Consider the following 27,578-nt stretch of genomic DNA (forward strand, 5'->3'; position numbering starts at 1 on the left):
AATGTATCAATATGTGATATTCCCTCATTTGTTTTAAAATGCTGCCTTCCTAGAAGGGATGATGCTGATTTTAATATGCAAGCTTTATGTAATCTGGCCTGGTGAGATGTGTGTTTCTGCTTGTTAAAGAGCATCACTTCCTTTTCTTTACTATTAGTAAAGAAGTGTATATTAGTATAGTAGTATAGTATTAGTATTAGTATTAGTATAGTAGTGTTACATGTATGGTATGCTACATGTATACTATTAATATAGTAGTGTTACATGCATTAAAATCTTATATACTAAAGTATTTAGAAAAATAACAAATACATCATGGTGCTATATACCATGCTAACCAGAGTAATGGTGCAGAGAAATTCAACTCAGACACACAATTTTGTGTTTATTTTATGGATATGAAAAAAAATGAGAGGGTATCACATCTATAACCAATGAAATAATTTTTGGTAGGTTAATCTTAGCCTCCTTATAAAATAGTAAGTTCTAAATATGAAAAAAGGGTTTTAGTTGTGATTAAATGTAATTTAGCTTCTTAGTTTATGTTTTCTTATTACTTCTCAGTGGGAATTATGTTTGCTACTTAACAGTGGAAGCTTACTCTCAATGAAATTTTTTTTTCCTGTCTTAATCTTAATGGAATTTTTATGTAATTTTGTCATTACATGTCTAAATTTTTCTTTGGATATAGTAAATCCTCAGAAGACTCTAATCCTAGACATGAAAAAGATGTAAGATATATAGAATTTAACCTATCAGAATGATGCTAATTTGCTTGCCTATAAGTGGTTTATTATTCCACTTACTGCTTTGCTTTAAATGATGAATTCTGAATAGTGAACCTTGTTTATTTTAAAGATAACTTCATGTGGACCATGTTTCCTCACTTTCAGAAATAATATTCTCATCTGCTATATTTTGTTGTTTTTCTTTCCTTTTTTTTTTGGCTTAAAATCAGCTGTGTGGTTTGTCAGGAAATATCAACTATTAAAAATTGAAATGTTATTTCTTCTATAGACCACACTGTTTTCTATAGAAAACTTAAATTAGTAACTTGATTTTTAATATTTTAATAGATTATAAGAGTTTATTTCCTATAAGGTTTTTAAGCAACCATTAAGAGGTTAATTAATTGTAACTTCGAACATTGCCATTTGCAGTAGACATGTATGTGGTACGGGCAAATCATAACTTTTTCTTTTTGCAAGAATTATATATTTGGAGTGAGAACCAAATTTGGTGAATCTTAGAGTTCATTTTGGTAATTTGACTATTAAATGCACAAAGGCTAAAGTATACGATTTTATCATATTTTATCATATAAAGGTACTAATTCATAGTTAGCTTGTGGCTTCACAGTTAGCTGGAACAAACCAAAGGTGAGCTGTCAGGCTTACTTAGGTCCTCTGACCTTATTTCTATAATAATTGAGTTCTCTGCATGAAATACATGCTTGCCTGGAATTGAATTTTATGACTAAAGGTCTTGCCTAGTTTTGTGAGGTCATTGTAGCTTAGTTGTGCCTCTGTTACTTGCAGGAGTTTGCAAAGAGAGCCTGGTGAAATTCTTGGGGTACAGAGACATTAATGGGCTCTGTATGTTCAGGGAGAGGTTATGTGGAAGCAAATTCAGTGAGTGTGTACCCAAAAAGAAGCCAGGCTTCCTTGGTGCATTCTCATTGGAGAGGCAGCTCAGAGGTAAGGGTTTTGGATTAAGGCACCAGGAAACCAAAGGGCAGATTCAGGTAGGAAGCTAGAGATTAGGGGAGAGCTTGTAGTGACTGTTGAAATAGCTGAGCTTGTAGTAACAGTTGAAATATGCTGAGCTTTACTATGTTTGGCATTTCTTTCATGAGTATTTCCTTCTCATTCTTAAATTTGCATAATCTAAATCTTATCAATTTGAGGAAGTGTACACATTCATATTTATATTTCATATTTTAAGATTTGGCTTTTCTTTTGAAATACCAAGAGAATGAAATATGTGTGAGGAAATCAAGATATTCTGAACAGCCGTCATTAATTTTATTTCATTGTTTCTGGCCATGGCCCTTATGATATACTTTGAAAATATTCTAAACCTTTCCTAGTTTACATAGCTTCCTACTTTTGTGGTCAAATTATTTAGAGTAAATTACCTCTGATATCAGTTTGGGTTATTGAAAACAACATTGCTGGAAATTGTATTCTTTGGAAACTTGTTTCCCAAATAAAATCAACAGGAAAATGGTCCAGGTACCAGTTGCTAAGAGTAACATCCTTTTCAAGTAATGCCGCCCAAGGATTGCATGATTGTCCTTTTGTCTGTGACTAGCACCTTGCTGGCACCATATCAGGTGTGGCTGGAGAACAAAAGGGAAGCCAGTCAACAATTCCTAGAACCTTGGTAAGCATTTGTAGACCAGACAGATGCATAAGTGAACTGGATCTTGTCCACTCAGAGATGCTCACACCCTGCCCTTGGGGTCAGGCCTGCTCTTAGAGACTAAGGAATTATATACCCAGGGTAATTCCTTTTTCTCTTTGGTATTTGGTAGTATTTTTGTCTTAAGAACCACAGGAAGGTTGCATAATTGGGTCAGTAGTTTGTTCAGGTACTTTTGCATATTTGTTGAATCCTTCAGCTTGTCATACTGAAGGCTGGTAAAGTTTTATATTTGATACTTTGAAGTACTAATATTTGAAAATAGAGAAAAAATAAACATGTTTATTATAAATATACAGCTATAGTGTGGTTGTTTTTTTTAAGATTTTATTTATTTATTTGATAGAGAGAGAGAGATCACAAGTAGGCAGAGAGGCAGGCAGAGGGAGAGGGGGAAGCAGGCTCCCTGCTGAGCAGAGAGCCTGATGTGGGACTCGATCCCAGGACCCAGAGATCATGATCTGAGCCGAAGGCAGAGGCTAAACCCACTGAACCACCCAGGCGCCCCAGTTATATATAGTATTTTAAGGCAGGAAGTAGAAAGAATGTTATTCCCACAGAAATTTCAGTGGGAATACAGAGCTCCTCTGTTCATAGTGCTTGTCAACCTTTAAATTCAGTGAAAAAACATTCCAGTTGTGTCAACAAATAATTTAAATACCAAAAATACTAACTGGAGTTTGTTTTCTCCCCCTGACCCCCATGCTTGAACAATGATATGGTGTAGTTCTTCTGTGCACTGAAGTGGGGAAAAAAACACTGTATGCTTTAATATTTATGCTAGCTGTCTTACTGTTGTACCTTACCTGCCAATCTTGATTCCTGGCTCTTATGCTACATGGGGAAATGTTGAGTTGCCAAAGCCCAGCCTACTGAATGAGGTGGTTATCATCAGAAAAGCTCTCAAGTCATGTTCACATTTCTTACAGGCAGAACTTTCTACCCTGTGTTTTTTCTCTTTCAGAATTACAGGTCTTGTTATATAGGGCTTGGCTGTATTGGTAGATTTTGATATTTACTGGGCTGAGAGATGTTTCTTACCCAAAGCCAGTTCTAAACAGGAAAAAAAAAAAAAGATAAAACCAATATATACTTTGTTTTCTTTACATCGTGGTGGCCCGTTTTGGGAATAATATTTAAAAAAACAACAGGAGTCATGGATCTTTTTAGTCAAAGCTAATTTCTTGGGCTTACGGGAAGAGAGCTTTAAATATTCCTGTTGCAAATGACTGGCTGGGGCCTTGGTCAAATTTAATATTGGTTAGCAGAGTGAATTATTATTAATAGCTGACTCTTACTGGTCAGAATTATAGGCCATGAGTAAGTAGCCAGAGCACTGGAAAGCTAACATTTGGTAGTGGGAACATTTGATTATCTGACATAATTTGAATAAATTTATGTCCATCTGTGAATGCTATAAACAATAATCTTGCTAGTCATATTAATCCCAGAGTTTCTTAAGTAAACTCTATGTCTGAAGGGGAAAAGTGTGAGGAAATGAACCTTTTTATTTTCTTCAATGAATATTTATTGATATATGTAAATGCTTGTATAATCAACTCTCGATAATATCTGGTTGGTAAATCAGCAAACATGGAGGCTGTCCAGAAGGATCTTTTTACCCTCATATTACTTTTATTCGTTCTTCCCATTGCCATTAATCAGTCGATTTTGGCTAACACAGTTTTGTGTTTGGGGCTGTAGATTCTCTAATGAGGGAAAGGCAAACCTGGCTAGGGGCTGGTAGGAGTGGTGAGGATTGGTCGAATTGTGCCTTTCCTGCAGTACATGATTGAGAGTTGATTGTAAGGTGTGGATCTTAATCGGTTTCTTTGTTTTCCGAAGTTACCTTTTCTGTTAACGTCTGTGACCATGATGCACGTCCTTTTTGAGATCACTCTTCCTCAACTTCTTTTTTCCACCTAACTGCTCTCCTTATTTTCTCTTTCTCTCTTCCTTTATTCTTATGTAGGCCTGACCAAAGATGGCAGTAATGAAAATATTGATTCTCTTGAGGAAGTCCTTAATATTTTAGCAGAGGAAAGTTCAGATTGGTTTTATGGTTTCCTCTCATTTCTCTATGATATAATGACTCCCTTTGAAATGCTAGAAGAAGAAGAAGAAGAAAGCGAAACCGCAGATGGTGTTGATGGTACGTCACAGAACGAAGGGGTTCAGGGCAAGACTTGTGTCATTTTGGATTTACATAACCAGTAACTTTGATTCAGGGACTGAAATCATTGGCTTATGAAAACTGCAGCAGTGTCCTGTTTCTTTCTTTTGTTTGCTCACCCAGGGCTTCACGAGCAGTGGGGCAGCTGTGATCAAACCGTACAAGGCAACCATGTGATCTTTCTCCCCAGTCCAGCTCCTAGCTAGTCCCTTGCTTGGCTCCCCCACTTCTAGTGAAGAAAGTGGCATTCCTCATTCTTGTAGTAGTCTGCAAAGTGCATTGAGAATGATATTCTTGGTGGTGCAATTGGTTTCTGTATCGTTTTGTTTCAACTTATGTTGTATTCACAGCACTAAATTTAGAAACTTCATAGCAGATGTTTTGTGATTAACCCTTGATGCTTGTCTTTCTAACACACTATTAATTGAGATGATTATAATGGACTTGATTATAAAAATGTTTCCAGCATGATTCATAAATTAAATGATTCTCTGTTGATCTTTAAGATGACTGATGTGTAAAATGATGGTTCTTTAACACGCTGATATTTTTTATTGTAATTTGTTTAGGCTAACTGATTTGTCAGATAGGTTAATACAAATTTCAGTGTAAAATTCTGTACTAATGGTGCTTTTAAAATAATTTGAAAATAACCCCATGTTTTTGCCTTAGGGTAGTGAAACTACTGTATTCAAATAGTAGTAGGTCTGAATATTTGTCTATGAAAGCAAAATTTATTTTTAATTTTATTTCCAAATATACATCCAGAGAAAGTAATTTGTATTTTTTTTAAGCAGGCATATTACACAAGAGGGAAAATGTGAATATGTATCTTAAATAATGCTGTACATATTAAAATTATTCATCCTAAATAAGTCTTTTTTCATTTTTTTCCATGTATTTCCTTATTAAGTGGCTATCACCTTTGGCTTAGGTAGAACATGGTTTTTAGATTTATAGATTCACTAAAGTGGTAATTCTTTTCAGGAGAATAAATTTTTTGCCATTAGAAGACCTTAAAAAACATTTTTGAATCAGTTCATTTAAAACGAGTTTGCTTCAGTAATAGCAAAAGGAATTGTATTAGCCTTATATAACATGCATTCATAAAATGAGATTTCATCTGTTTCCTTACCGCTTGAAAGCGATTAGGACCTCTGGTTTCTGCTACCGTTTTAGGGAGTGCAGTTTTGTGTTTTTAAATCTCTGAGCCTCTAGGAAACTTAAGTTGGCTTTGATTCCTCATTGAGCTTAAAATTTGAATATGTTTCTATTTTTGAACATTTTATGTATTTAACTCTAGTAATTTCTCCTTTTCGAATATTCATTCCTTGCGTTTTCATATGTAACCAAGTTGCTTTCAGTAAGTGGAGAAGTCACCCATTTTTTTCAGAGGGGAACATGACAAATTTAGTTTCTCTGTTGGCAATCAGGATCCTAGGCTATCCAGCTATTTGTATTTATTTGACGGAGATCACAAGTAAGCAGAGAGGCAGGCAGAGGGAGGAGGAAGCAGGCTCCCTGCTGAGCAGAGAGCCTGATGTGGGGTTCGATCCCAGGATCCTGGGATCATGACCTGAGCCGAAGGCAGAGGCTTAACCCACTGAGCCACCATGCGCCCCCAGCTATTTGTAAGTATGTATCACAACTCAGCCATAGCCAGAGAGTTTAAAGTATCAAATGAGAATGGGGGGGAAACACATCGGTTTCCCCCTTTGCTCACCACTTACATGTGTCAGAAGAAACTGCAACTTGCTCATCTTAAAAAGCATTATTTTAAAGCTACTTTTGCATATGGCTGCACACATTGTACATCGGACAGTTACAGTACATCGGACAAACTCTAGTTTGTCTTTCCCTGATTACTCAAGGAGTATGTTTCATTCTGTTCATGTTTCTGACAGTGAAAAGCTTCAGATTTTGAAATGTTAATATCCTGGAACACATAAGTATGATTTTAATAGTGTTCTTTTTGAAAGTTTATTCAGTCTTTGTGCATATTGATTGTGTCTTCCACTCTGAGCTGGAGTACTATGAAATATCAACTTTCATTAGGTTTAATTTAAAAAAAGTTTTGGGCCTCACTCAATGAAATTCACATAGCCAGGTGTCTGAGATGTATCTTTTAAAGCAGTCTTGTTTTTCTGTGCTTCATTACTACTAACTAGAAGATTTGTGATCAGTTCGAGAAGTAAATGAACTAAATTTGCATGTTAAGATGTTTGCAATCGTTAATTTCTCATCAGGCTCTTTTTTTTTGTCATGATAATGATACTAATGCACGTTTTATGTACAGAAATTAATTATGCTTTATTTTTGTAAGTGAAAAATAAGGACGTGAAGAGATAATTTTCTATTTATCTAGTACCCCCCGCTAGTCAGCCCTGTTGAAAAGTCTCTGAGGAAGATAAAACCTAGGGAGCTGGTGAACCCCTGACTTCTGTGACTTCCTTCAACTTGTAGCAAAGGCTTGTTTTTGTGAGAAAAAAATAAAGTTGTTTGCAAAACTAGTGTAGAATATTTTGAAGCTGATCAAAATTACTTCGCTTAAGTTTTATTTATTGTATCTTTATGATTTTTAATTTTTCTAAGGATTTATTGTATCATTTTCATTTTTCTAAGGATTTATTGTATCATTTTCATTTCATAGTATAAATATTTCCCTAGCTTTATGCCTTTTAAGCTTATTAGAAAGGCAAAATTGTATTCTGTACATTTGAATATTGATTTGTAGTTAAATGGAGTTTTGAGTTGTATCACATTTACTCTGCTTTTCTAACTTAAAATACCCAGAACTTGGCAGCATGAACTCTGGATACAGATGTCGTCTTGCCTCCTCAGACCTGGCCCACTTGTTTCTTGAGACCCATTGCCACGTGTCCAGTTGTGTTCTCTGAAGTTTGACTCAAAAACAAGAAAGTGGCACTCTGGGGATTTCTTTTCTGCACTGTAGCTTCCTTCAGGCCTGCTTTTCTCCAAGACAGGAGTGGTGGGGTATGAGTCCGTTGGAGAGCCGTCTTCTGGGTGCTGGTTGTATTGAATCCCTGAGGCCTCACCGCCAGCTTGCTGTTTGGGAGAATCACGTCAATGCTTCGGGCATAATGGAATGCTGGGTGATCCTGCCTTTTCATCTTGTACTCGATTCTTCTGGGAATTACCTACCTGTCTCATAGAGCTGTATCCAGACATGTGAGAGAACTTTTCTGCTTGAATTCTGGTTTGTTTTTATTTACAGTTAGCTAGACTGAATAAAATATTTTCTGTGTACCCTGACAAAGCTTGGGAGAATTCTCAAAAGCAACTGTAGGCATAGGCAGCTATTCTTAATTTGATTGATTCCTTGGTAGATAACACCTTTTGGTGACTGATATCATGATCTTTTCTAAATAAGATCCCGGTCTATAAAATAAGTAGTTTTCTGTGATTTGGGCTGTGGAATTTTCTTTGATTTGCAATGCATTATTTGGAGAGTTTTCATGAAATTCACTGACTCAGACTCTGTTAGCACAAGTTGATTGACAGAATTGTATGCCAAATTGTCTGCTTCTGATATTTGTTGATCCTTATGTAACCAAATGTAATACATGGGAGTAGATATTAACTAGACTGTGAGATCCTGAAGTTAGGAATCAAGTCTTAGGCTTCATTTGAATCCCTCTTCAAACCTGAGTCCAACATAGAATATTTATAAATATTTGCTGGGGCTATTAGTCTTGATGAGTGATAACCTCAGAAGTTACCCATTGTCTAAGAAAACGTGGTTTTTAAACTTATTTAAGTTTTTAAACCAACTTAAATAAGTGAAAAAATTATTGGACCTTTTTTTCCCCAAGAGAAATGACATTTTGAATATCATACGGGAAACTGACCTATGCTAACTGATGTCTTCCAGTGAGCTTTCTGGTGAGCTTTCCAGGGTCTTTTATGTTCCTATTTGAGTCTGCTTCTTCATGCAAACTTCCGGTCTCTGGATGTCATCCCTTCCTAAACTTTGAGTCATTCCCTTCTCTTATGTTCCAATCTTCCCTTCCCCAGTTATCGTAGAACATTGGAAGGTTTGTAGCTTTCTTTTTTCAAAAATGTCTGTGATAATTTTGTTACACCTCTATTTAAAGATAAAAAGGAAATTGGTGTAGTTAGTGCACTGGCATGCCTTTTAGCCAAACTAGACATCCATTCTAGAGCAACAGTCTGCCTAGAGCAGAGAACTGTTACTGAGGCATTTGGGACCTTTCTTTTTATTATTATTTTAATTGTTATTTTTGCCATCTGTAGTCAGTGTTGAAATAAATTGTGATGGTTCAATATGGGAAGGAGGAAGATGAGAAACTGAAGCTCAGGTGACTCACAGGTCTCACCAGGGACTGTGGTTGTGATGGAAGTGACCGGAGTACAAAGTGATACCCAGCCGACCAAGTCCATGGCCAGCTCTCTGGAAACCTGTAGTAGCTACTTGGGTTTCTGTAACAGAGCCAGTCCTCTAAAATTATGTCCGTTGCACAGGTCCAACCATTGGCTTAATGATTCAGCATTTTAATTTGATACAGAACGTTTCATCTTGAAAATGTGTGTGGGATAGTGGCTCTGAGGCAGTTGCCAAAATAACATTAATTACTCTTAGGCAACTCATGTTTTAAGGGCAGAACATAAGACCTGTTTTTTTAAATTCCTGTTAAAAAATTCTCAAAAAGTTAACAGAGCTATTAACATTGGTTACCTTAAAAACCGTCAGAGTAACCATACGGCGAAAGGAGGTAAGGAACACAATGATTACTTCTTTGCCATTCCCTTTGGCCGAAGCCACTTCCTGATGCTTTTTTAATGACTGCCTTCAGTTGGAATGTACTCTGTCAACAAAAACAACTTTCATCTCCATGAGTTACAAAATGCCAAAGTGTTTCCCTTTCAGGCTTTGATTGATATTAATTTTCTATATACTACTTGGGAACTATTTTTAAGGAGTTACATTATATTGTCATGAATTTTATTGATTGATAAATTCTATCCCCCCCTTTTTTTTGGCCCTGGGCATTGGCTATCGTAGTAGGGAGAGAAAAATAGGGCATGCTTGTTGATTTTTTGACGGTAAAGGGAGTCCACATCAACCATAGTTACAAATTTAATTATGTCTCTAATTAGGGATTATATAAAATTATATAAAAGCAAAATCTCATATACTTGCCTTGTGTTTTTCTCTGGGGCCACTTCTTCTCTAATGTCCCCAACTTTTTTTTTTTTTCTTCTTCTTCTGTATCCTGGATCACCACTAACTCCACCATTGAGTTTCACATCGTTTATGGAAAAAGATCTATTCTAAATTTACCCAAACTGAGCCTGTGTAAGGGGCTCACTGCAGTGACGGAGTTATTCTTTTTAGTATGTGTTCAAAACCTTTCCCATGATCTTCCGTCTTCCAGGGTCACTTTATTCTTCTGGAAAGATGATTTTGCTCTCTGCTTTAAAGAAAGATAGCTTCAGTTCCATTGTCTTCCTCTTGCTACACTTTACAGCATTTCTTTATTCTCAGAATTTTCTTCATTGTTTCCTCTCATTGATCATTTTTGCAGATGTTGAGTCTTCTGGTTTCTCAAGTTAAGTCTTCACCTGCATCTCCCTCTGCATCTTCTGGCCTCATTATAAGTTCTCCTCTCTTGCTAGCTCTGTTCCTGTTTCCCATAGACATGCCTTTGTTTCCTCTAGCCATTAAACATGCAGACACAGTGAAATCTTGCAAACCCTTGTTCCTTTCTGCCCCCTAGGAACCATGGGAAATTCCACATATCATCAGTTTTGTCTTCCCAAGAAGAGAGTCGGGGGCCCCTGCTAGCACTCTGGGTTTTTGGTCACCCTTTTCCCACCAATGTTGTCTCATTGTAATGTGATCACCTCTTCTACTGCTTGTAAAACTCTAATCTGAAGAACTTTATGGGACATTTAATAACTAACAATTCAGTCACGTCTTCATCCTAAACCTTCGTTCCTGACTTCCTTCCTAAAACTACATTTTTGACTTGAAGAATACTGTGTTTCTTGACTCTCCTCTCATTTCTTGTTAGGTAGGCGCTCCTCTGTTAACTTCCTTTTTTCTTGGTGCTAGGCTTGGTGCTTTCTCTCCTGTCTGTACCCTTTCTTTCTGAGACTGGATGTGATCTTTGTGATTTAAATATTAACTGTGTCTTTATCATGTCAAGAATATTGAAAACTTATTGACTGTATTCTTTAAGTTCATCTACTTGAACTAAAGTTGATGCTTTGGAATTTTGTATAGTGCATTGCACATTAAGGATTTGTGCCCAAATCTCTGGAAAAGTTTTAAATAAAGCACTCATTATTTTATCCTGTTTCACTTAGTTAATGCTAACCTAGTATTTTATTAATGTCAAAAGTTAACTCTAGCCTTTTTTTTTTTTAAGATTTTGTTTATTTGTCAAAGAGAGAGCACAAGCAGGGGGAACAGCAGGCAGAGCAGGCAGAGGGAGAAGCAGGCTCCCCACTGAGCAAGGAGCACCTTGTGGGGCTCAATCCCAGGTCCCTGGGATCATGACCTGAGCTAAAGGCAGATACAATTAACCGACTGAGCCACCTAGGCATCCCAGCTCTAGCCATTTCATCAATATAGTTCTTTCAACTGTCATGACAGTGGGTTTGGTGGTTCGGTAGTCTGATTCTTACCACTTTGCTTTTTAACAGGAAAATCTGGGCATGCATTGAGAGAACATGAAGGAATCAGGAGAGGGACATGAACAGCATCAAACATGCATTTTAATGTTTTATGCTAATTTCTTTTGCACATTGGATATGCCCATGTATTTAAAAGATGGTATTACAAGAATAAGTTTGGTATTTTATTCTGAAGTAAAATTTAGTGGGGAGTAGTCCAAGACAGCAGTCAGTATTATAAGGTGGCATCTGTTTTTCATAGCGCTTAGGAAAGATTCAAGTTTTATCTGTGAAAAATGATTTGTTAAACACACACACACACACACAAACACACGTTATTCTGTATGTATATGAGTAATTGGACAGGTATAGATAGCCATATGAAACAGTTAGTTCACATTTCTTTTTAAAATGGAGTCAGTAGTAAAACACACACTAATACTTTTTTTCCACAATAATGATGATGCTGTTTTTTTTTAATTGAAGTATAGTTGATACACAATATTCCCATTAGTTTCACATGTACAGCATAGTGTTTGAACAACTCTCCATGTTACGCTGTGCTCACAACTATAGCTACCATCTGATGATAGTGGTATTTTCAACCAAAATAAATTGCCATTCTCAAATGGACTGTCTCATTTGATGGAAACAAATTGTGATGGAGAGAGAAAGAGGAAGGATTTGAGGGATGGAGGATGATTTGAATAATATATAACGGGAGTGAAAACATCTCATACTGACAGTTGGGGGTGGTACTAGGGTTTTGTAAAACACAGAGTGGATGCTGCTTTGGGGCTTTCTTGTCCAACCGCCACCATTTGTTGCTGAGGGACAGATGGTGCTGCCCCCACAAGAGGTTACCAGTAATCACCACACCTCCCACTCTGAGAGCCTAGGAAGTGGGTTGGCAACTTGGAATGCCACCTTGGAAAGTTTGCTGATACATGAGTATAAAATAGCGTTTATGTGATCAGGAGATAGAACTGAGAACATCAGTTGACTGGGATGCCAAATACAGCCTGGTTAGAATGAGAGTGTACTGTGAGGTGTAAGGGTATTGACGTGTGTTAGAGGTTAAACCCACCATCACAACTATTATTTGCCAGGATAAGAAATAGAAAGCTATTGCAATGTTTTTATTTTTTATTTTTTAAAATAAATTATTGTGTGTGTGTGTGTGTGTGTGTGTGTGTTTTAAGATTTTACTTATTTATCTGACAGAGAGAGAGCACAAGCAGGGGGAGCAGCAGAGGCAGAGGGAGAAGCAGGCTTCCCACCGAGCAAGGAGCCCCATGTAGGGCCCTATCCCAGAACCCTGGGGTCATGACCTGAGCCAAAGGCAGACGCTTAACCGACTGAGCCACTCAGGAGCCCCTACTGCAACATTTTTAGATGAAGAATGGAAAAATTTAGCATATACCTACATGATGGTGTAATTCTTACTTGCTTGTATAATTTCTTTTTATAAAGAAAGTTTGAGTCCGTGGAGGAAAAAAGCAATGATTTTTCAAACAGTAGAGATTGAAATTCTGTCAAAATATGCTATCATTGGGGGCGCATGGGTGGCTCAGTTGTTGGGTGTATGCCCTCAGCTCAGGTCATGATGCCAAGCTCCTAGGATCGAGCCCTCTGTTGGGCTCCCTGGCCAGTGAAGAACCTACTTCTCCCTCTCCCTCTGCTGCTCCCCCTGCTTGTGCTTGCTCTCGCTCTCTCTCTCTCTCTTGCTGTCTCTGTCAAATAAATAAATAAATAAAAATATGCTGTCATTTTTTTTGGATGGCAGTGACAGTTGAGTAGGGGAGTAAAGTCCCCTGGTTCTTTCATGTGTGGTGCTTGTAATTGATCATCTGTGCAAGCAGAAGGCCACTGGCAGTGCAGGCACAGCTGAGTGGGAAATGCTATTTCCAGCGCAATTAGGTTTTTCTAAGCCCACGATTCTTTCAGGTCTACCTTGAGTCATGAAGTTGACTGAATCATAGGCTCATTACAGTGCATTTTTTGTTATAGTGAAAGTAAGGTTTCAAAATGACATAAATGATAAGATAGTTATGTGTTGAAGGAGTGTGTTTTTTAAATGGTAAGTTTAACTTAATTTAATAGAGGCATTAATTTTAACTATAGATATTTATATTAAAAAATACTTCATTTTTAATTCCCTTAATATATTCTGTTTATAACCTATTTTCATCTTGTAAATATCAACAGAAGGACCTGGTGGGGTAGCCAAGAGAAAAACTAAGGCTAAAGGTATTTTCTGTTTTTCAAATTAGCCTTGAGTGGATCAAGTTTAATGCTTGAAACTGCATGATATTTTCTAGATACGTTAATGCAGCTACTAATGCTAAACATTGCTTTTTGATTTGTTTTGCACCTTTGGCCTGTAGTAGTTTCAACAAGATGTCTTTAAAAAATTTCTTGCCTCAAGCCTATAATTTGAAGTAATTTCCTTTTTATGGTATCAAAACTTTTGTAACAGTCTTTAGAAACATATAATGATATCATGATACTGTTATACTATATCTAAACTTATATCTAAACTTGATACTGTCTAACCTAAAACCTTAGTTTGAATTTTTTAATTACTAGTGGAAAAAAAGATGAATTCTTCACTGATTTCATTTCTTCAGAAGCTCTGGTGACCCTCTGTCTTAGAGCCTAATAAAAGCCAGTGTGAGCACTTGTAGTTTTCAATGAAATGGAAACTTAGATTTATAATCTGGAGTACTGCATTTCATTGGTGTAGAGTTTGCTGTGTTTTGATATTTTAATTCTTTAAAAATTACTGTACCTGTTAACCATCATATGTAGGCTAACAGCTTATTGTTACAACATCGTTTTTTTAATATCCCTGTGGTTTTTCTTGTTCACATGTCAGTATTTATGTCCTTCAGGGATAGGGGCATGGGAGAAGTGCATGTTTTTCTTTATCAACTTGTAATGTTCTTTTTGTTCAGGTGCTTGGCATATGGTTTTTAGTTTGTTTGTTTTTTGATACAACGTTATGACTGTGACTTGCAGGATTTTGTGATTTGTATTTTAATCTTGAGGTTAGGAGATTTTAATGTTTTAAAATCTTTGTGTTCCATCTGAATAATTCCCAGGAAAGGAACAGTTTTTACATTTTATTCTCATGTCACTAATTACGAGATAAATGCCCAAAGATTAAGTAGAATTTATACTTTTGATCTGGAGAGGCAAATCGGACATTAAAGATTTAGTATTGTAAAAGCCGTGTAGAGCATTGCATAACGCTCTGGCAACTGCGTGATCTCTTGTCTCTGCAAACAGCACTGAAGTCTGTGAGGGTTCGGACAGTTGCTTCTTTAGGAATGTTCCGTATTTTTATAAGGTTTTAGTAAGATTTTCAGGAAGAATAGAATAACATTTTGAGCTATGTGAATTTTAAGTGATTCTGATGGGCATAAACATCTTCCACATTTTATTAAAGAAATCTTTCGTTCTCTTTGTTTCTGCTTAAGTGCTATGTAATGTAGTAAATACCTTGCTTCTTTTAGATTTCCTAATGAGAGAGTGATAAGGTGAAATTCAAAGCTTTTCCTAGCAGCTCTGTTAAACTTTATGTAAAACGGGTTGAAAGCAGGATTGGTCTCACATGAGATTGAGAATTAGCTCTACGTTCCATTTAATTGCTCCCCTGCCTGTGAGCATGGATGGACAACATGCTGGCTTGAGTGGCTGTACATAAATTAACTGGAAAACATACTTAAAGGAATACTGATTTTATAATGTTGGCTATAAGCAGACAAGAATGTCTACTTGTCCATTTTAAGTACTACAGATGATGAATTTAAAATTTCATGCCAGTGGATATTGTTTTTTTTCCTTACCTAAGAAAATTGAATGGTATTTACCTTTTCATCTGTGCATTATACTTGTTTTCAAGGCTTGTAAGCACAGTTATTTTAAGGACATAATTTTTTGTTAGAACTGAAAGTTTTAAAATTATCTTTGGATGGATGCTTGTAAGCTGGGGAAATTTTTTTAATGTTGCCAGTATTCCTTTAATTATGTCATTTTAATTGTGAAATGTGAGTTGTTAACACTTTGTGTAACGTTTATGGATGGATTCATTTTCATAATATTGCATGTTAGCTTTATTTTAAGACAAATCATAACCTGTTTCAAGTTGGAAAAATGTGATGGCGAGTTTCTGGCCTTTCTTTGGTAGCTGATACTTTGTCGAGGTTTGCATCTGGTTTTAGCCAATTTAAAAGTAGGGGATGAAAGTCACTTTCTAAATGACCATTTCATGTGTGTGCAGAGATAAAGACCATACTTTAGCACTAAATTACTGTCCTGTAAATTAAGAGATGCTTTCAATAAACTTCTTTTCCTTTGGTTGGAAAATCTAAAAGTTAAAGAACTCACTAAAGAAGAGCTCAAGAAAGAAAAAGAGAAACCCGAGTCAAGGAAGGAGAGTAAGAACGAAGAGAGAAAAAAGGGGAAGAAGGAAAAGGAGGATGACCGGAAGGATAAGAAAATTCCTGATGCAGATACATCCAGGAAAGAGTCTCCTAAGGGGAAAAAGGACCGAGAGAAGGAGAATGTGGGCCTAGACAAAAGTGCTAAAGCCAAGGAAAGTAGGAAAAAGTCCACAAATGTAAAGGATACTTCTGGTAAAATGGCATCCAGAGACAAAGATGACACAAAGGAAGGGAAAAGTTCTGGCAGACATGCACACTCAGCCAAGGGGAATAACCAGAAAAGGAAGAACTGAAAGCTGTAATACCGTCATCACAGGAAATGGAAATGTTCTTCATCGTGATTTGCTGCTAAATGGCATAGAAAATTTCGTACTGCTCCGGCTGGGGACGATGTGTCAGCTAGCCCTTGGGTGTATCTGTTGGTGCTCAGTACCTAAATTGTTTGAAATTCAGATGCACTGTCTTATGCCTCTCAGTTTCAAAGATGACGCTTGTAAAAACCATGTAATAAAAATGTGATGTAATAGCTTCAGTTTTTATTAATTTATTGATCATGTATCCAGATAAATGTGTATCTATAATATGAATTGTAATGAGCTTCTTAATCAACTGAATACTTGTATCGGAGTTAAATAAGAACGTTTAGATTTTCCACAGTGTGTATATGCGGAGTGGCTTTCAGGTGTGACAAATGCTCAGGTAGGTGGGAGGTTTTCTTCTTTCTCCCTTTACCCTTTGTCTTCTTCCCTCCTTTCCCTTCCGCTTCCCTGCTTCTCTTTCCCCTTCAGCTGCCCTTCTCCCTCTCGCCTTCCCCCCTCCCTTTCCCTTCTTCTTTCCCCTCTCCCCTTCCCCCCTCCCTTTCCCTTCTTTCCCCTCTCCCCTTCCCCTCTTCTTCCCTGTCCTCTCTCTCCCCCTCCTCAGGCTCCTGTGGCAGCCCCTCGGGGCCTCTTTCCCCCCAGTCTCTCAGGGGTGGCCCCTTCCTCAGGCTCTTCCCTGGATTCTCCTTCTCCCCCTCTTTTTCTCCTTTTGAGTCTCTCCTCCCTGATCTTTTATTGGCTCTGTTACCTCCTCCGTCCCTCCATGCCTCCTGGCTACTCACCCTCTTCACTTCTCCTCCTGCCACTGCTCCCCACCTGCTTTTGTCACCTAGTGCATGCAGTGCCTACTGTTCTGAGAACGCTGGATGCAGTCATGAGTAAAAGGAACAATTTGGTATCGAAGAACAATTTTAGAACACCTTTACTGATGGTATTTTTACAGACTCAGAAGAGAAATAACAAGACTTCAAATATTTCAAATTAGGATATGCTTTCGTTTCCTATCACACGGTTTTTCAGTTATTTCGGGGGAGTGGCATCTGTTTTTCATATTTGATTGTATTATGGTTTAACATTTCTAAGGAGCTTCAAATCCGAGATCTAACTAGAGATCAGAACTTAATCAGAAGGCATTTAATAAAATGCAATATCAGTAAGAATACACTTCTACAAATGGTTTGTGCCGTCCTGTGCATGAAGTCTGAGACCTCTAATTGCGACTGCCAGTGAGATTCAGTTATGAATTGGAGAAGAGCAGCCTGGCCTGATTTGTTGTAACAGAATCTAAAATGTTGCGACAAAGCTTTTATTTATTTATTTTTTAATGGTTCTTTCGGTGTGCCGGGGTGGCACGGTCAGTTAGGTGTCCAACTCTTGGTTTCGGCTCAGGTCACGATCCCAGGGTCAGGAGACCAAGCCCCGCATCAAGCTCCACACTCAGCGGTGTCTGCTTGGGATTCTTTCTCCCACTCTCTCTTCCCCTCCTCACTGTACGCACACTCTCTCTCTCTCAAATAAATAAATGAATCCTAAAAAATAATAATTCTTCAACGTGTTCTGTGAAGAGCTTAAACACAGACAATTTGGCCTAATTGAAGATATTTCAAATCAGTAATGAATTAGCATAAAGTGCCCATGTTCCTAAAAGTATTGTGCACCATTTTTTATGGGCTAGCACTCTTCCTGCTTAAAATCAAGCACTTAGACATTTAGTTGACAAAAATTCCATCTGACAGAATTTTACAGCAAGGGGGAAATCCTTGAGAATAATACCCAGTCCAGCTAATCCAATCCTATTATTTTCTTGTTCAAAAACTATGGCCCAAAGAAATTGTAACACGTGTTCACTTGGGGTTTCGTGTGTCACTTAGGGTTTTGTTGTATAGGTTACAAGAACATTGGAAACCACACAGGGAATTTTATGGCTTATTTGGTTGGCAGATATAGGAGCAACGGCTTCAGGTGGGTAGATCCAAGTCCAGACCTGTCATCAGAGCTGGGTTTCTTCTACTTCTCAAGTCTTGGCTCTGCTGATGCTTTTCCTTGACTTTTTAGTCTATCTGGAATTGGTACCACTTGATGAAGAAGATGGCCCTCAACAGGCCCCAGACAGATCTTTCTTTTTAGTACAAAGAGCCAATTTTCTGGAATGGCTCTGGGACAAGAGTCTCTGAGAGAATGGGAGCAAGACTGGGTAGGCCTGGTGACCATTTGTGACCGTTCCTGTAGTTGGGGATGGTTACTCTTCCTGGCCTGGCTCCTGTGCACAACGCTTTGGGTGGGGGTTGGAATGGGTCCCGCTAAAACCGTAGGAAATGTTTCCTGCAGGGAAGACGGTTTCTGGGGGGAGAAGAGGGAGACTCCAACTGAGCACTGACCAGAACGAGCAGCAAAACAGATACTCACCACACACGTGAAAGTTACGACATCTTAAAAACATATCCTGATGGTAGATCTTGCTGCTAAGATAAATGGATTGATTTTTTAATTCATGTACCAAATTTTAAGTGTTATTTTTTTCTGTAGATTTTTTTTTTCTTTCTTGAAGGAGAGCTGATAATTATATTTGCATTTACCGAGGGCATTCTGATAATTTCTACACTGATTTTTAAGAGATAAAAGTGATGTGGGATAAAGTATATAAATGCTAAATTTAAGAAAATGAGGGGGGATCGCTTCTCAGCCTTTTGGCTAAGATCAAGTGTGTAGAAAATGAAGGGGGAAAAAAATCTAAGAATAACCTAATCAGCGGTAACATATTCACATTATCTATTGCTTGCTAAAGCACTTGGAAATATTTTACTTCTGTCATAGTTTTCCTTTGAATATCAGCTTAAGAGTTAAATTGGAACATCTCTACTAAAAGCATTTAAATATATTTCAAGAGCTCTTATGAACGGGGAATGGTTTTATTTTCTTTTCCTCCTTTTTTCTTCCCCTTTCTTCAGTAAATGAAGGCTTCGGCTGAATTTATTGAAGCTGAGGTCACACTTCATCTAATTGCGTTGGCACTTACTATTCAACTAAAAACTTAGTGTGGGAGAAACTTTGCTCATGATTAATGGGTTTAAAACTGCTTGTATTCTGACTTTTACTCACTTTTTAATCTGGAGCATAGTTATTTCTATATTCTGCTGCTTCATATTTTTATCTCAGGATAATTAAAACCAGAGAGGTTATTACTTTTTGCAAAAAGTCATCTAAAAACAGGGACAAAAATTTCCTAATATAAAGTAGTTGGGAGTAAGAAGAAATCCTGAAAAGAAAAAGTGAAATACTAAGAAAGTAAGTTTGCCATATCACAGACAAAATTTTTCTTTCAATTACACTATGAGATGATACATCAGGTTTTGAGAAATGACATTACTGGCCTAATTTTCCTTAAATTTTGTAGGATAGTGTTTCACATGAGTGGCAAGGTCACTGTAAAAATAAAGATGGTCAGTTTTATAAAAATATTTGGGAGCCTATCAATTTTCCCAAGAAACCTTTATCCTTTAATATTTAGGTGGCTTCTTTTGAAGAACTGTATCATCCTTTTCTCTTCATTTGTTGTGATGCACAATGTCTGTTTCATTCGTTAAGGGGTTTGTGTGTGTATTTTAAGTTATTGCCAACATTGTTAGTAATCACCTTTTAGAAATCTTACTACTACTTTTTTTTTAACAAGATTTTTGGTTTTACTTTGTGGGTGATTTGCATTGTATATAAGTGGTCTTCTCAACATTTCATGATAAGGGAGAGATTGCTAGGTAAATTGACGTAAATCCGTCAGCATGAATGCCTGAGTTAACCCAGGAGGATTCAGTCTATAAGTATTTAGTTCAGGGAAAATATTTTATAGTGTTATGAACTGCTTAGTCATACAACTCTGTACCTTCAGACATTTTCATAATGATTATTTGGATGATAAGGACTCAGTGTGTGTGTGTGTGTGTGTGTGTATTTATATTTCCATTAAAAAACAGATAAAAGTAATACACAAGTATGATTTTTTAAATTTTAAATGTTTTAACTGTAGTGTCATTTTCTACGAAATGGGTCTGGTGACTTAGGCTCCATCTTCTGGCTTTGGTTTCTTTCTCCCCAGTCCTCCACTATTCCTTCTTCTGGAATAATTCTCCATTAGTAACAATTCTCCAGATTGATTAACTTGGATTATTTCACTAGGAAATGCATCTTGGAAATGCCAGTTTTCCTCATTTGTAAATTGAAGATAATACCGTCATGTGGCTGTGGGAACTAGCTGGTATTGGATCTGCGTGAAGAGCTGGCACATTGTTCATTCCCCCCATGTTCTAGCTAAAGAGAAGGTTTTCATTCTTGGGAAACTGAAGGGTGGGTGTTATGTAGCAGATCTGCTAAGTGTTATTCTCGTGGAAATCTTGTTTGGAGTAATCAAAAGATCCCCAGTAACAGTCTTCAGCCTCCTGTCCTTCCTCTGTTTGGCTGAAGGTAAAACCATGTGCCCTACGTGTTTATTACCGGTTTGGGTATCATTTTTACATAGAAATCAGTTTTCACAAAAGCTTCTATCTTGTAAGCCCTACAAAGCGGGAAGTCCTCTATCTTCCTTTTCTTTGTTCTCATTTCATACCTCATTTGATTTTACTTTATGTGTTTTTATCACTCTATTTCAGCATCTGTACATCATAGAGTTCTGTCATTTATTTCTTCCTTGCCTCAAACATTACTGCTCTTGTACCCTAAGAGATGAGAGGAAGATACGTACTTAAATCTTAGGAAGACATATACTTAAAGCTTTTGTGCTATTTTTGATAAATACCCATGTGCAGTATCATCTCTCTTTTTCATGTATTGATCCATTCAACAAATATTCTGAGTATCTGCAGCATTCCAGACTGTGCTAGGCACTGGGGATACAAGTGACAAGGTGACTGCCGTCTCTACAGTGAAATGTTAGGAAATAAACAAGTGGTGGAGGAAGAAAATAATGAACCGGAACCAGCTAATGTCAGCACTGCCCACTCTTCCCCTTTGCCTAGAATGTGTTACCACTCATGCGGTGGGCCATGTCCCACCTCTGCTACAGGATCCAGCTGACTCATCACGTCTGCACTGACATTCTCTCCGATCCTCCCGGGCGGCGGGGGAGGGGAGAGGACACTGCGTGTCTTCCCAGTTATCACGCTCATCATTTTGCGTCATTCCTGGATTTTACTTTCTACCAGACTGTGATTTATGTCCAGTACCTATCACGAGAGCTGAGAATAATAGGCATCCAATAGATATTTATTGAATGATGAACATATAAGCCCCAGATCATGTAAAAATACTTCAGCTTTGTATATACCATTGAGTAATACTAAAAGGAAGAAAAAAGAATTTTTGAAGAAAGGCGTAGGCATTTCTATGATTGCAGGATGCTTTAACCACAGGGAGGTTGCCGATCGCTGTGTTCATGTTGTATGCATGCAGGGAAGGTGGTAAATTAGGCTCTTCTGGAAGAAATGAAGGGAAAAATTAATTTGTGGGAAGAAAATGGGTGTGTATTTGCTGGATTTGAACTCTCTCATTTAATTCTTGCCTTCTAAGATGAGAGTTTTATCCCCTTCCCATACTTGCAGAAAGCCAGGATGCATCAGTGGTAGTGTGCTCAAGATAGGATTCAGATGGAATTCAATGGCGGCCCTCTTGGTGCATGAACCCGAGCTCCTGTTTTCTGTCTCGTGTTGCACGTGTTCATGCGAGCCCACTGAGTTCCAGTCTTGGTGGAGACCCTTCAGCGGTCCTGAAACCCAGGGTCTTAGGAGTGCTTTTGGCAATTTCATTCTTCTGAGATTGAGGTCGTCCTCTTCTGGCAGTCTATTTATGTTGGATCACGTGAAGACGCTTTGAATCTGGAATGGCTCTTACGTTAGATCATGGGGCAGCTTTTTTAGTTTCTGACAGTTTCAGATTTTTGACAGGGCTACAGTTGGGATACCTGCAAAGATCTGTATTTGCTGATTTTACAAGCAAGGAGCCAAGCCGCACTGACGATTAGTGTGGTATATCAGTATGTGCGTCTTTCTGGTTTATCGGTTTTCCAGAATATTTCTCAAGTTCATGTACCTATTAGGGTTATTCTTGGGGTATATCAATTTATACTGTCAGACTTCTTGCATTTGAAGCAGTAGCAGTCCTAAGCTCTTCCGCTTTGAATCTCAGCATCTGGAGTAACCTAGGTAGGTGAGATCAAAATTTTCTTCAATCTCTACACTACTGAATTTGTATGCCAAAGATCGAATAAACCAGTTTTTTAAAATGTCTTAGCTTTTATGGGCTAAGTCTTCGAGGTCCTATTTGTAATTCTCACTTTCCCAGATTTTGTTGAGGAAGTGGTTTGTATAGACTCTTAGGAAAAATGAATCCTTTATTTTCAGCCAGAGTGAATAGCTCCGTGATCCAGTGGCCCCAGGGCCTTTGTGATTTTCATGCCCTTGCTCCTTTTCTCTAGCTGCACTGGCCACATGATTGTTCCTAGCTCCCAGCACCTGCTTACCCCAGACCAGCTAGGAAATTTATACTTGCTGGTCCAGAGCCTTACCTGGAACCTTCTTCCAGTGCAAGTCACATGGCCACATCCCTGGTTTCCTTCAGGAATCTGTTCACATTTTATCAATGAGACCTTTCTTCATCAATTCACTATAGATAATCTGTCCTTGTTCCCTGATGGCCTGGCACGCCCTGTCCCATATCTTCCCCGTTCAATATTCTCTAAATATTTCAGGTTTCTTATTTTTTAGATTTTTCCCTCCCTATGAGAAGTAGGGCTTTTCAGTGTTCATTTTCTGGAGAACAGTGCCTTGCATTAGTAGGTGCTAAATAGTTGTTGAGTGAATGAATGCCACATGCAATGTAGTAAGTTTTAAACTGCTACAAACAGATGAGAAGAAAATACATTTATTTCCCATTGCTCTTGGGTATAGTAGGGTAGCAGTGAAAGAAGTAAGCTAATATTGGACTAAAGTAACTGTCAGATGGTCAAGGTGGCTATGAATGTTTGACTTGAAGTGCTCACATCACTTACTTTATAACTCCTTCCATTTTTTAATTAAAATTGTAGGAAAAAAATTATATACTTATTAAATGCAGACATGTTTCTTTTTAATTTCCTAATTTTTCTGATGCGCCCAAAAAACCAAAAACAAGGTATGCTTTAAGGCCATGAATTGATTCTTCAGATCATGCAGGGGCTCTTGTGGTTGACTTGCAACTTTCATTCAACCCTAGATAATTACTTGCAGGCGTTATGGTTATCCTGTTCCCTTTGCCAGCTTAGGAATGGAAGTGGGTTCTGGTTTTGACTGTTAAAGCTGAAAAGAAGAGCTTCCAGCAAAGATTGCCTCACGTCCTAAGAGAAGCAGAGCAAGAGGTGGTTCTTTGTTTCTGGATGTCCTCTGGTCTGATAGAGGAGCTTGCAGCTGGGGGAGCCCTGATGGCCTGGCTGGCGCGAGTGCGACCCTAGCGCTGAGAGCAGGCCTGCCTGTCTCTGCACTCCTTGTGAGATGAGACAGTAAATTTCCTTTTCACTGGAGCTAGTGCGAGGCGGTGTTTTGTTATGCAGTCCCAGGAACATCAAAAGTGATGACATTCGTTTCATAATGTAATTTTGAACATTTATTTCAGGACTACCTCCTTGCCATTTATACCTCGTCATAAATCTAGTTTGAAAACCGTTGATTACTAATTGACTATATATCTATGTTTATATAGTTGTTTAATTTTTACTTTTGCCTTAAAATCTTGTATGAACCTGGATTTAGTGCTGTTTCCTGAGGAACACTTATTCATGGACTAAAGTACATTTGGGTGGCAATAAATTTCTCAAAACACCAGAATGAAAGCTTATAGGCCTAATTCTTCCCTGTGATTTAGCAGACTAATAAGAATTAGTTTAGAATGAGTTTTTTTCTTTTTTAATTTTAGAAAGTTAATAGGGGTCTAGGGAAGGAGATATGTTAATGTGATCCTCAGCTGCTTTGAAGTTTACAAGACTGTTTACTTTATGCTGATTTCACCTCTGGGAAATAGCTGTGACAAAGTATCAATAAATTTACAATTCAGCTGCCACTTTCGACAGGAAAGGAAACTGCTCAATATTTTCTCTTGTTATATGCTTTTACTTTCTCCTGTAGTTCTACAATTTCAATTTTAGAGACAAATAACTCCAGCTGATACAGAGAAGGCTGACAACGAGAAGAACCATATGTCTAAATATTGGTATGCTAGTAGTTTTCAAACACTTCTCACATCAAAAATTGTTTTCAAATGAAACTGCCTAAAAATCTAGTAAGAATGGGATTTGCAGGCCGTTTAAATCTTTATTGTCTGGTGGGGAGCTATTTCACTGCTTATTGAACCCACGGAGCACAATTTGAAAACCTGCTGCATCGAGGATTAGTGAAGAATGACCCTGTGAGTTTTTATCCAAACGGAGGTATTTCTGAAGAAGAAATAACAATTCCAGCACAACGGACAGAACCTGGGCTGTAGTGGTGGATGCCTGGCACAGATAAGAATCTCTTTGATAATAGTAGGAAACTGATCTGAGTCCCCTTTCCCACCTTTATAGATTTTTGCCTCTCTAGTGCTGCCATGGAGCCCTGGTCCCACAGTGGATCTCTGCAAACATGGAAACCAGCAGGAGCCGCACTGTTGGGGGCGTTCAGCCCTCGAGCAGGTGCTTATGGGCACCTGTTATGTGCCAGGCATTTCCCGAGGTGCTGAGAGTACAAAGATCAATGACACAATTCGAAGGGTTTACCCTATTCATTCAGCAGAACATAGCAATGAATAGTTTCATACCTGTTCCTTTAACAGTTGAGAGACTGTTAAGGAAGGGATTATTTAAATGGGAAAGAGCGTGGGAGTTTTCAGTCCTGAATTTGAATTTTGAAATGTAATGGGTTTTATTAATAAGGCCTTCGTCTCTACCCGTCTCCCCCTGAATTGAACTACATTTAGGATTCATCGTTATTTCTGTATGATCCCTTTGGAGTCTACGTTATAGTTTGAAGTCCCTATATTGGTAGGAGTAGAACACAGCTGTATCCATTGGTGTTTGTTTTGATAGTGTCAGGTTTTTTATGTAAATTGTGTGGAAGATAAGTAACTAAAGCAAATATAAGTGATGGGGTAGAATCCTGTGTATCTCTGTCTCACTCTCTTTAGGACTGGGGAGAAGAAGGTGGGAGTGTGTTTTTGCCAATGAGAGAAAAGGGAAGGGAACAGTCAGGAAAAATACAAGGAATCAAAAACAAGTAAAAGACATTGAGAGTTTTGCAGATTACAATAGCATATGGACATTAAGAGTGGTCTGAAGGGCTTGAGAGAAGAAAAATGCCTCTCAATTCTGTACTGACCTTTTCACTATAGGTCATTGACGTGCACGACACACTTCCTCTGGTAACAGTTGTTGGTACAAGATTCTCGCTGGGGTTAACGTAGAGCCAGGAGCTGGTGGAGGGAATGACAGACTCTGTGACCTGGGTTAGCTTTCTAAAGAGTTGTATTTAATTGTGGGTAGATTTTAATGTTCTTCAAATAGAATAACAAAGAAATAATTTAGTCTAATAGATTTTAGACTGGTGTTGACTTTTAAAATCAGCTTTCGTGTTCATTTACCCCGATGTTTTATTTTCCTTAAGACGTTTAAAAAAAAACAACAACCTTGTTTGCATGTCTTTTAAGTCTTTGTAGAACAGTATGATTTTAAGTGGTACCTTGAGAAGATTGTAAATAGTTATGTATGATTTGATTCTCATTTTTAACTATAGTTTTTAAGAACAGGTAATTATATCTAAATCAAAATAGGGCATTGAAACAAATAACAAATTCAAGTGTATCTTAGTTGTCTTACAGCTGGATTCAGAGCTCAAGCAGCAATTAATTAATCACTTTTGAACATGGGGAGCTTGAATTCATATTGAACTTCTTCTGGCAAGTGTAGACATGACCGACTATTTTAGAGATCCATGAGTGCTTAAGCAGGGATTTTTTGTTTTATTGTTTTTAAGTGAAAGGTTAACTTAGGTAAAGAGACGGTCAGGGCCCATGTGAGGTTAAAGAACAGTCTGCCTTCCGACTTCAGATTTTAAGCACCTCCACATTCTCAGGGAGTACAAAGTCTTGAAAACTGAATTACTTGCACTGTTGATGAAGTGTTTGAGAATATTGTTTTTCCTGGTTTAATATGTAAAAAAAAAAAAAGAAAAAAAGGGAAAGGAAAAAAAACTCAAGTTAACTTTGTGAATAAAAATGCAGGCCTTAAAGAAAGATCTGCTTCAAAGCCAACAGTCCCACCGGAAGAAGCTGAGCCATACCCGTGGCTGGAGGAGCACGTTCCTGAGGACTCAGGTAAGCTCTCCTCCACCTCCGACCGGATGTGCCTCCGGCTGTCGGCTGTGCAACCGGCTGTTTCCAGAAGCCTGCTTTACCCATAATTTGTGTCACGATGTTTACGGGACTATGACATATTTTTTTCTCCTTCTCTTCTGAGATTTTGGAGTAAATTTAATGTTTTCTGGTAAAAATACACACAGGATAATTTTAATTTGGGGGATCAAGAATCAAAGGCATAGAGGAGCAGTTAGGAACACCATGAACTAAATGCCGGGCTTCTCCGGTTCCAGAACTTCTTACCGTGAAAGCACAGTCAGACATGCAGTGTACACAAGTGTTGTCATTGTCTGTTCCATGTTCTAACTGAGGCCTACTGGGCTCCCAGTCTTTCTAATAGGAGGGTCCCCTTTCTCTGTCAGAGACTTCCCAGACCCCCATGTAATGCTGTGGGAGGCCGGTTGTACATCCACATGAATTCATAGATAAACTCAGATATTTCCTTAGTCGCCCAAGGGCCTGTGATCCACAGAAGGAAAATTCCTAAAATCTGTGAATAAATTATTGGCAAATGAAATTCAAATCTATTATTGTCATTTCCTGTTTGTGCTGTGATATGTATTGCAAAGTGCGATTTAATTGCTGCACGTTTTCCCTTTAGCTAATCATTCTCCCAAATTTGGTTTCATTTTGCCACCTATTGGAAGTGTTTGGTATGACACTACATATTTACTGGCAACTCTAGTACTCTTATTAAATCACTGTATGAATATTTGATTTTCTTTTCTCCCTTTTAAGATCAATGTGCTGCTCTGATGTTTTTATTTGTTCAAAACATAATCCTGGAATTTACTTTCTCCCTCCCAATCCTTTAGAATACCACAACTCGAGCAAAAGAGCTACTTTAAAAAAAAAAAAAGTCTTATAATTGAATGTGTATTTGGATTTAGCATCTCAAACATTACGTTGCACTAAATAAATTTATAATTTAAAAATCTTCTTTTTCAAAGCTAATAACCCACTCTGAAATGTGCCATTTGCTTCTGTTCTCCTTTTTAAAAATTTTTCTTAATACTCCTCTACATTTAACTGATAACTTGTCCTTCTGAATCCATCAGTTTATTATAACTCATATCCTTTCAGCTTCTTTGCCATGTTTGGTTTAGTTTAAATGTTGCCTTTGAACCTTTCTCTTATCTAGGTTTTTGGCTT

General features: G+C 37.8%; 1 protein-coding gene across 7 annotated transcripts in view; it reads left to right on the forward strand.

Moving 5' to 3' along the window:
* ASPH (aspartate beta-hydroxylase) overlaps positions 1 to 27,578 on the forward strand; it is a 218,525-nt gene that overhangs the window by 40,903 nt on the left and 150,044 nt on the right. For 3 of the 7 annotated variants that reach the window (XM_080800074.1, XM_080800075.1, XM_080800076.1), the window contains exon 4: positions 26,292 to 26,384. In XM_080800074.1, the coding sequence (XP_080656200.1) occupies positions 26,292 to 26,384 (93 nt within the window). Of the gene's footprint in view, positions 1 to 4,396; positions 5,461 to 13,465; positions 13,508 to 15,636; positions 17,554 to 26,291; positions 26,385 to 27,578 lie in introns of those variants that run through there. The other 4 variants (XM_080800077.1, XM_080800078.1, XM_080800073.1 and 1 more) reach the window with 3 other exon arrangements.

This window comes from Martes martes, assembly GCF_963455335.1.
Source record: "Martes martes genome assembly, chromosome: 4".
NCBI lineage: Eukaryota > Metazoa > Chordata > Mammalia > Carnivora > Mustelidae > Martes > Martes martes.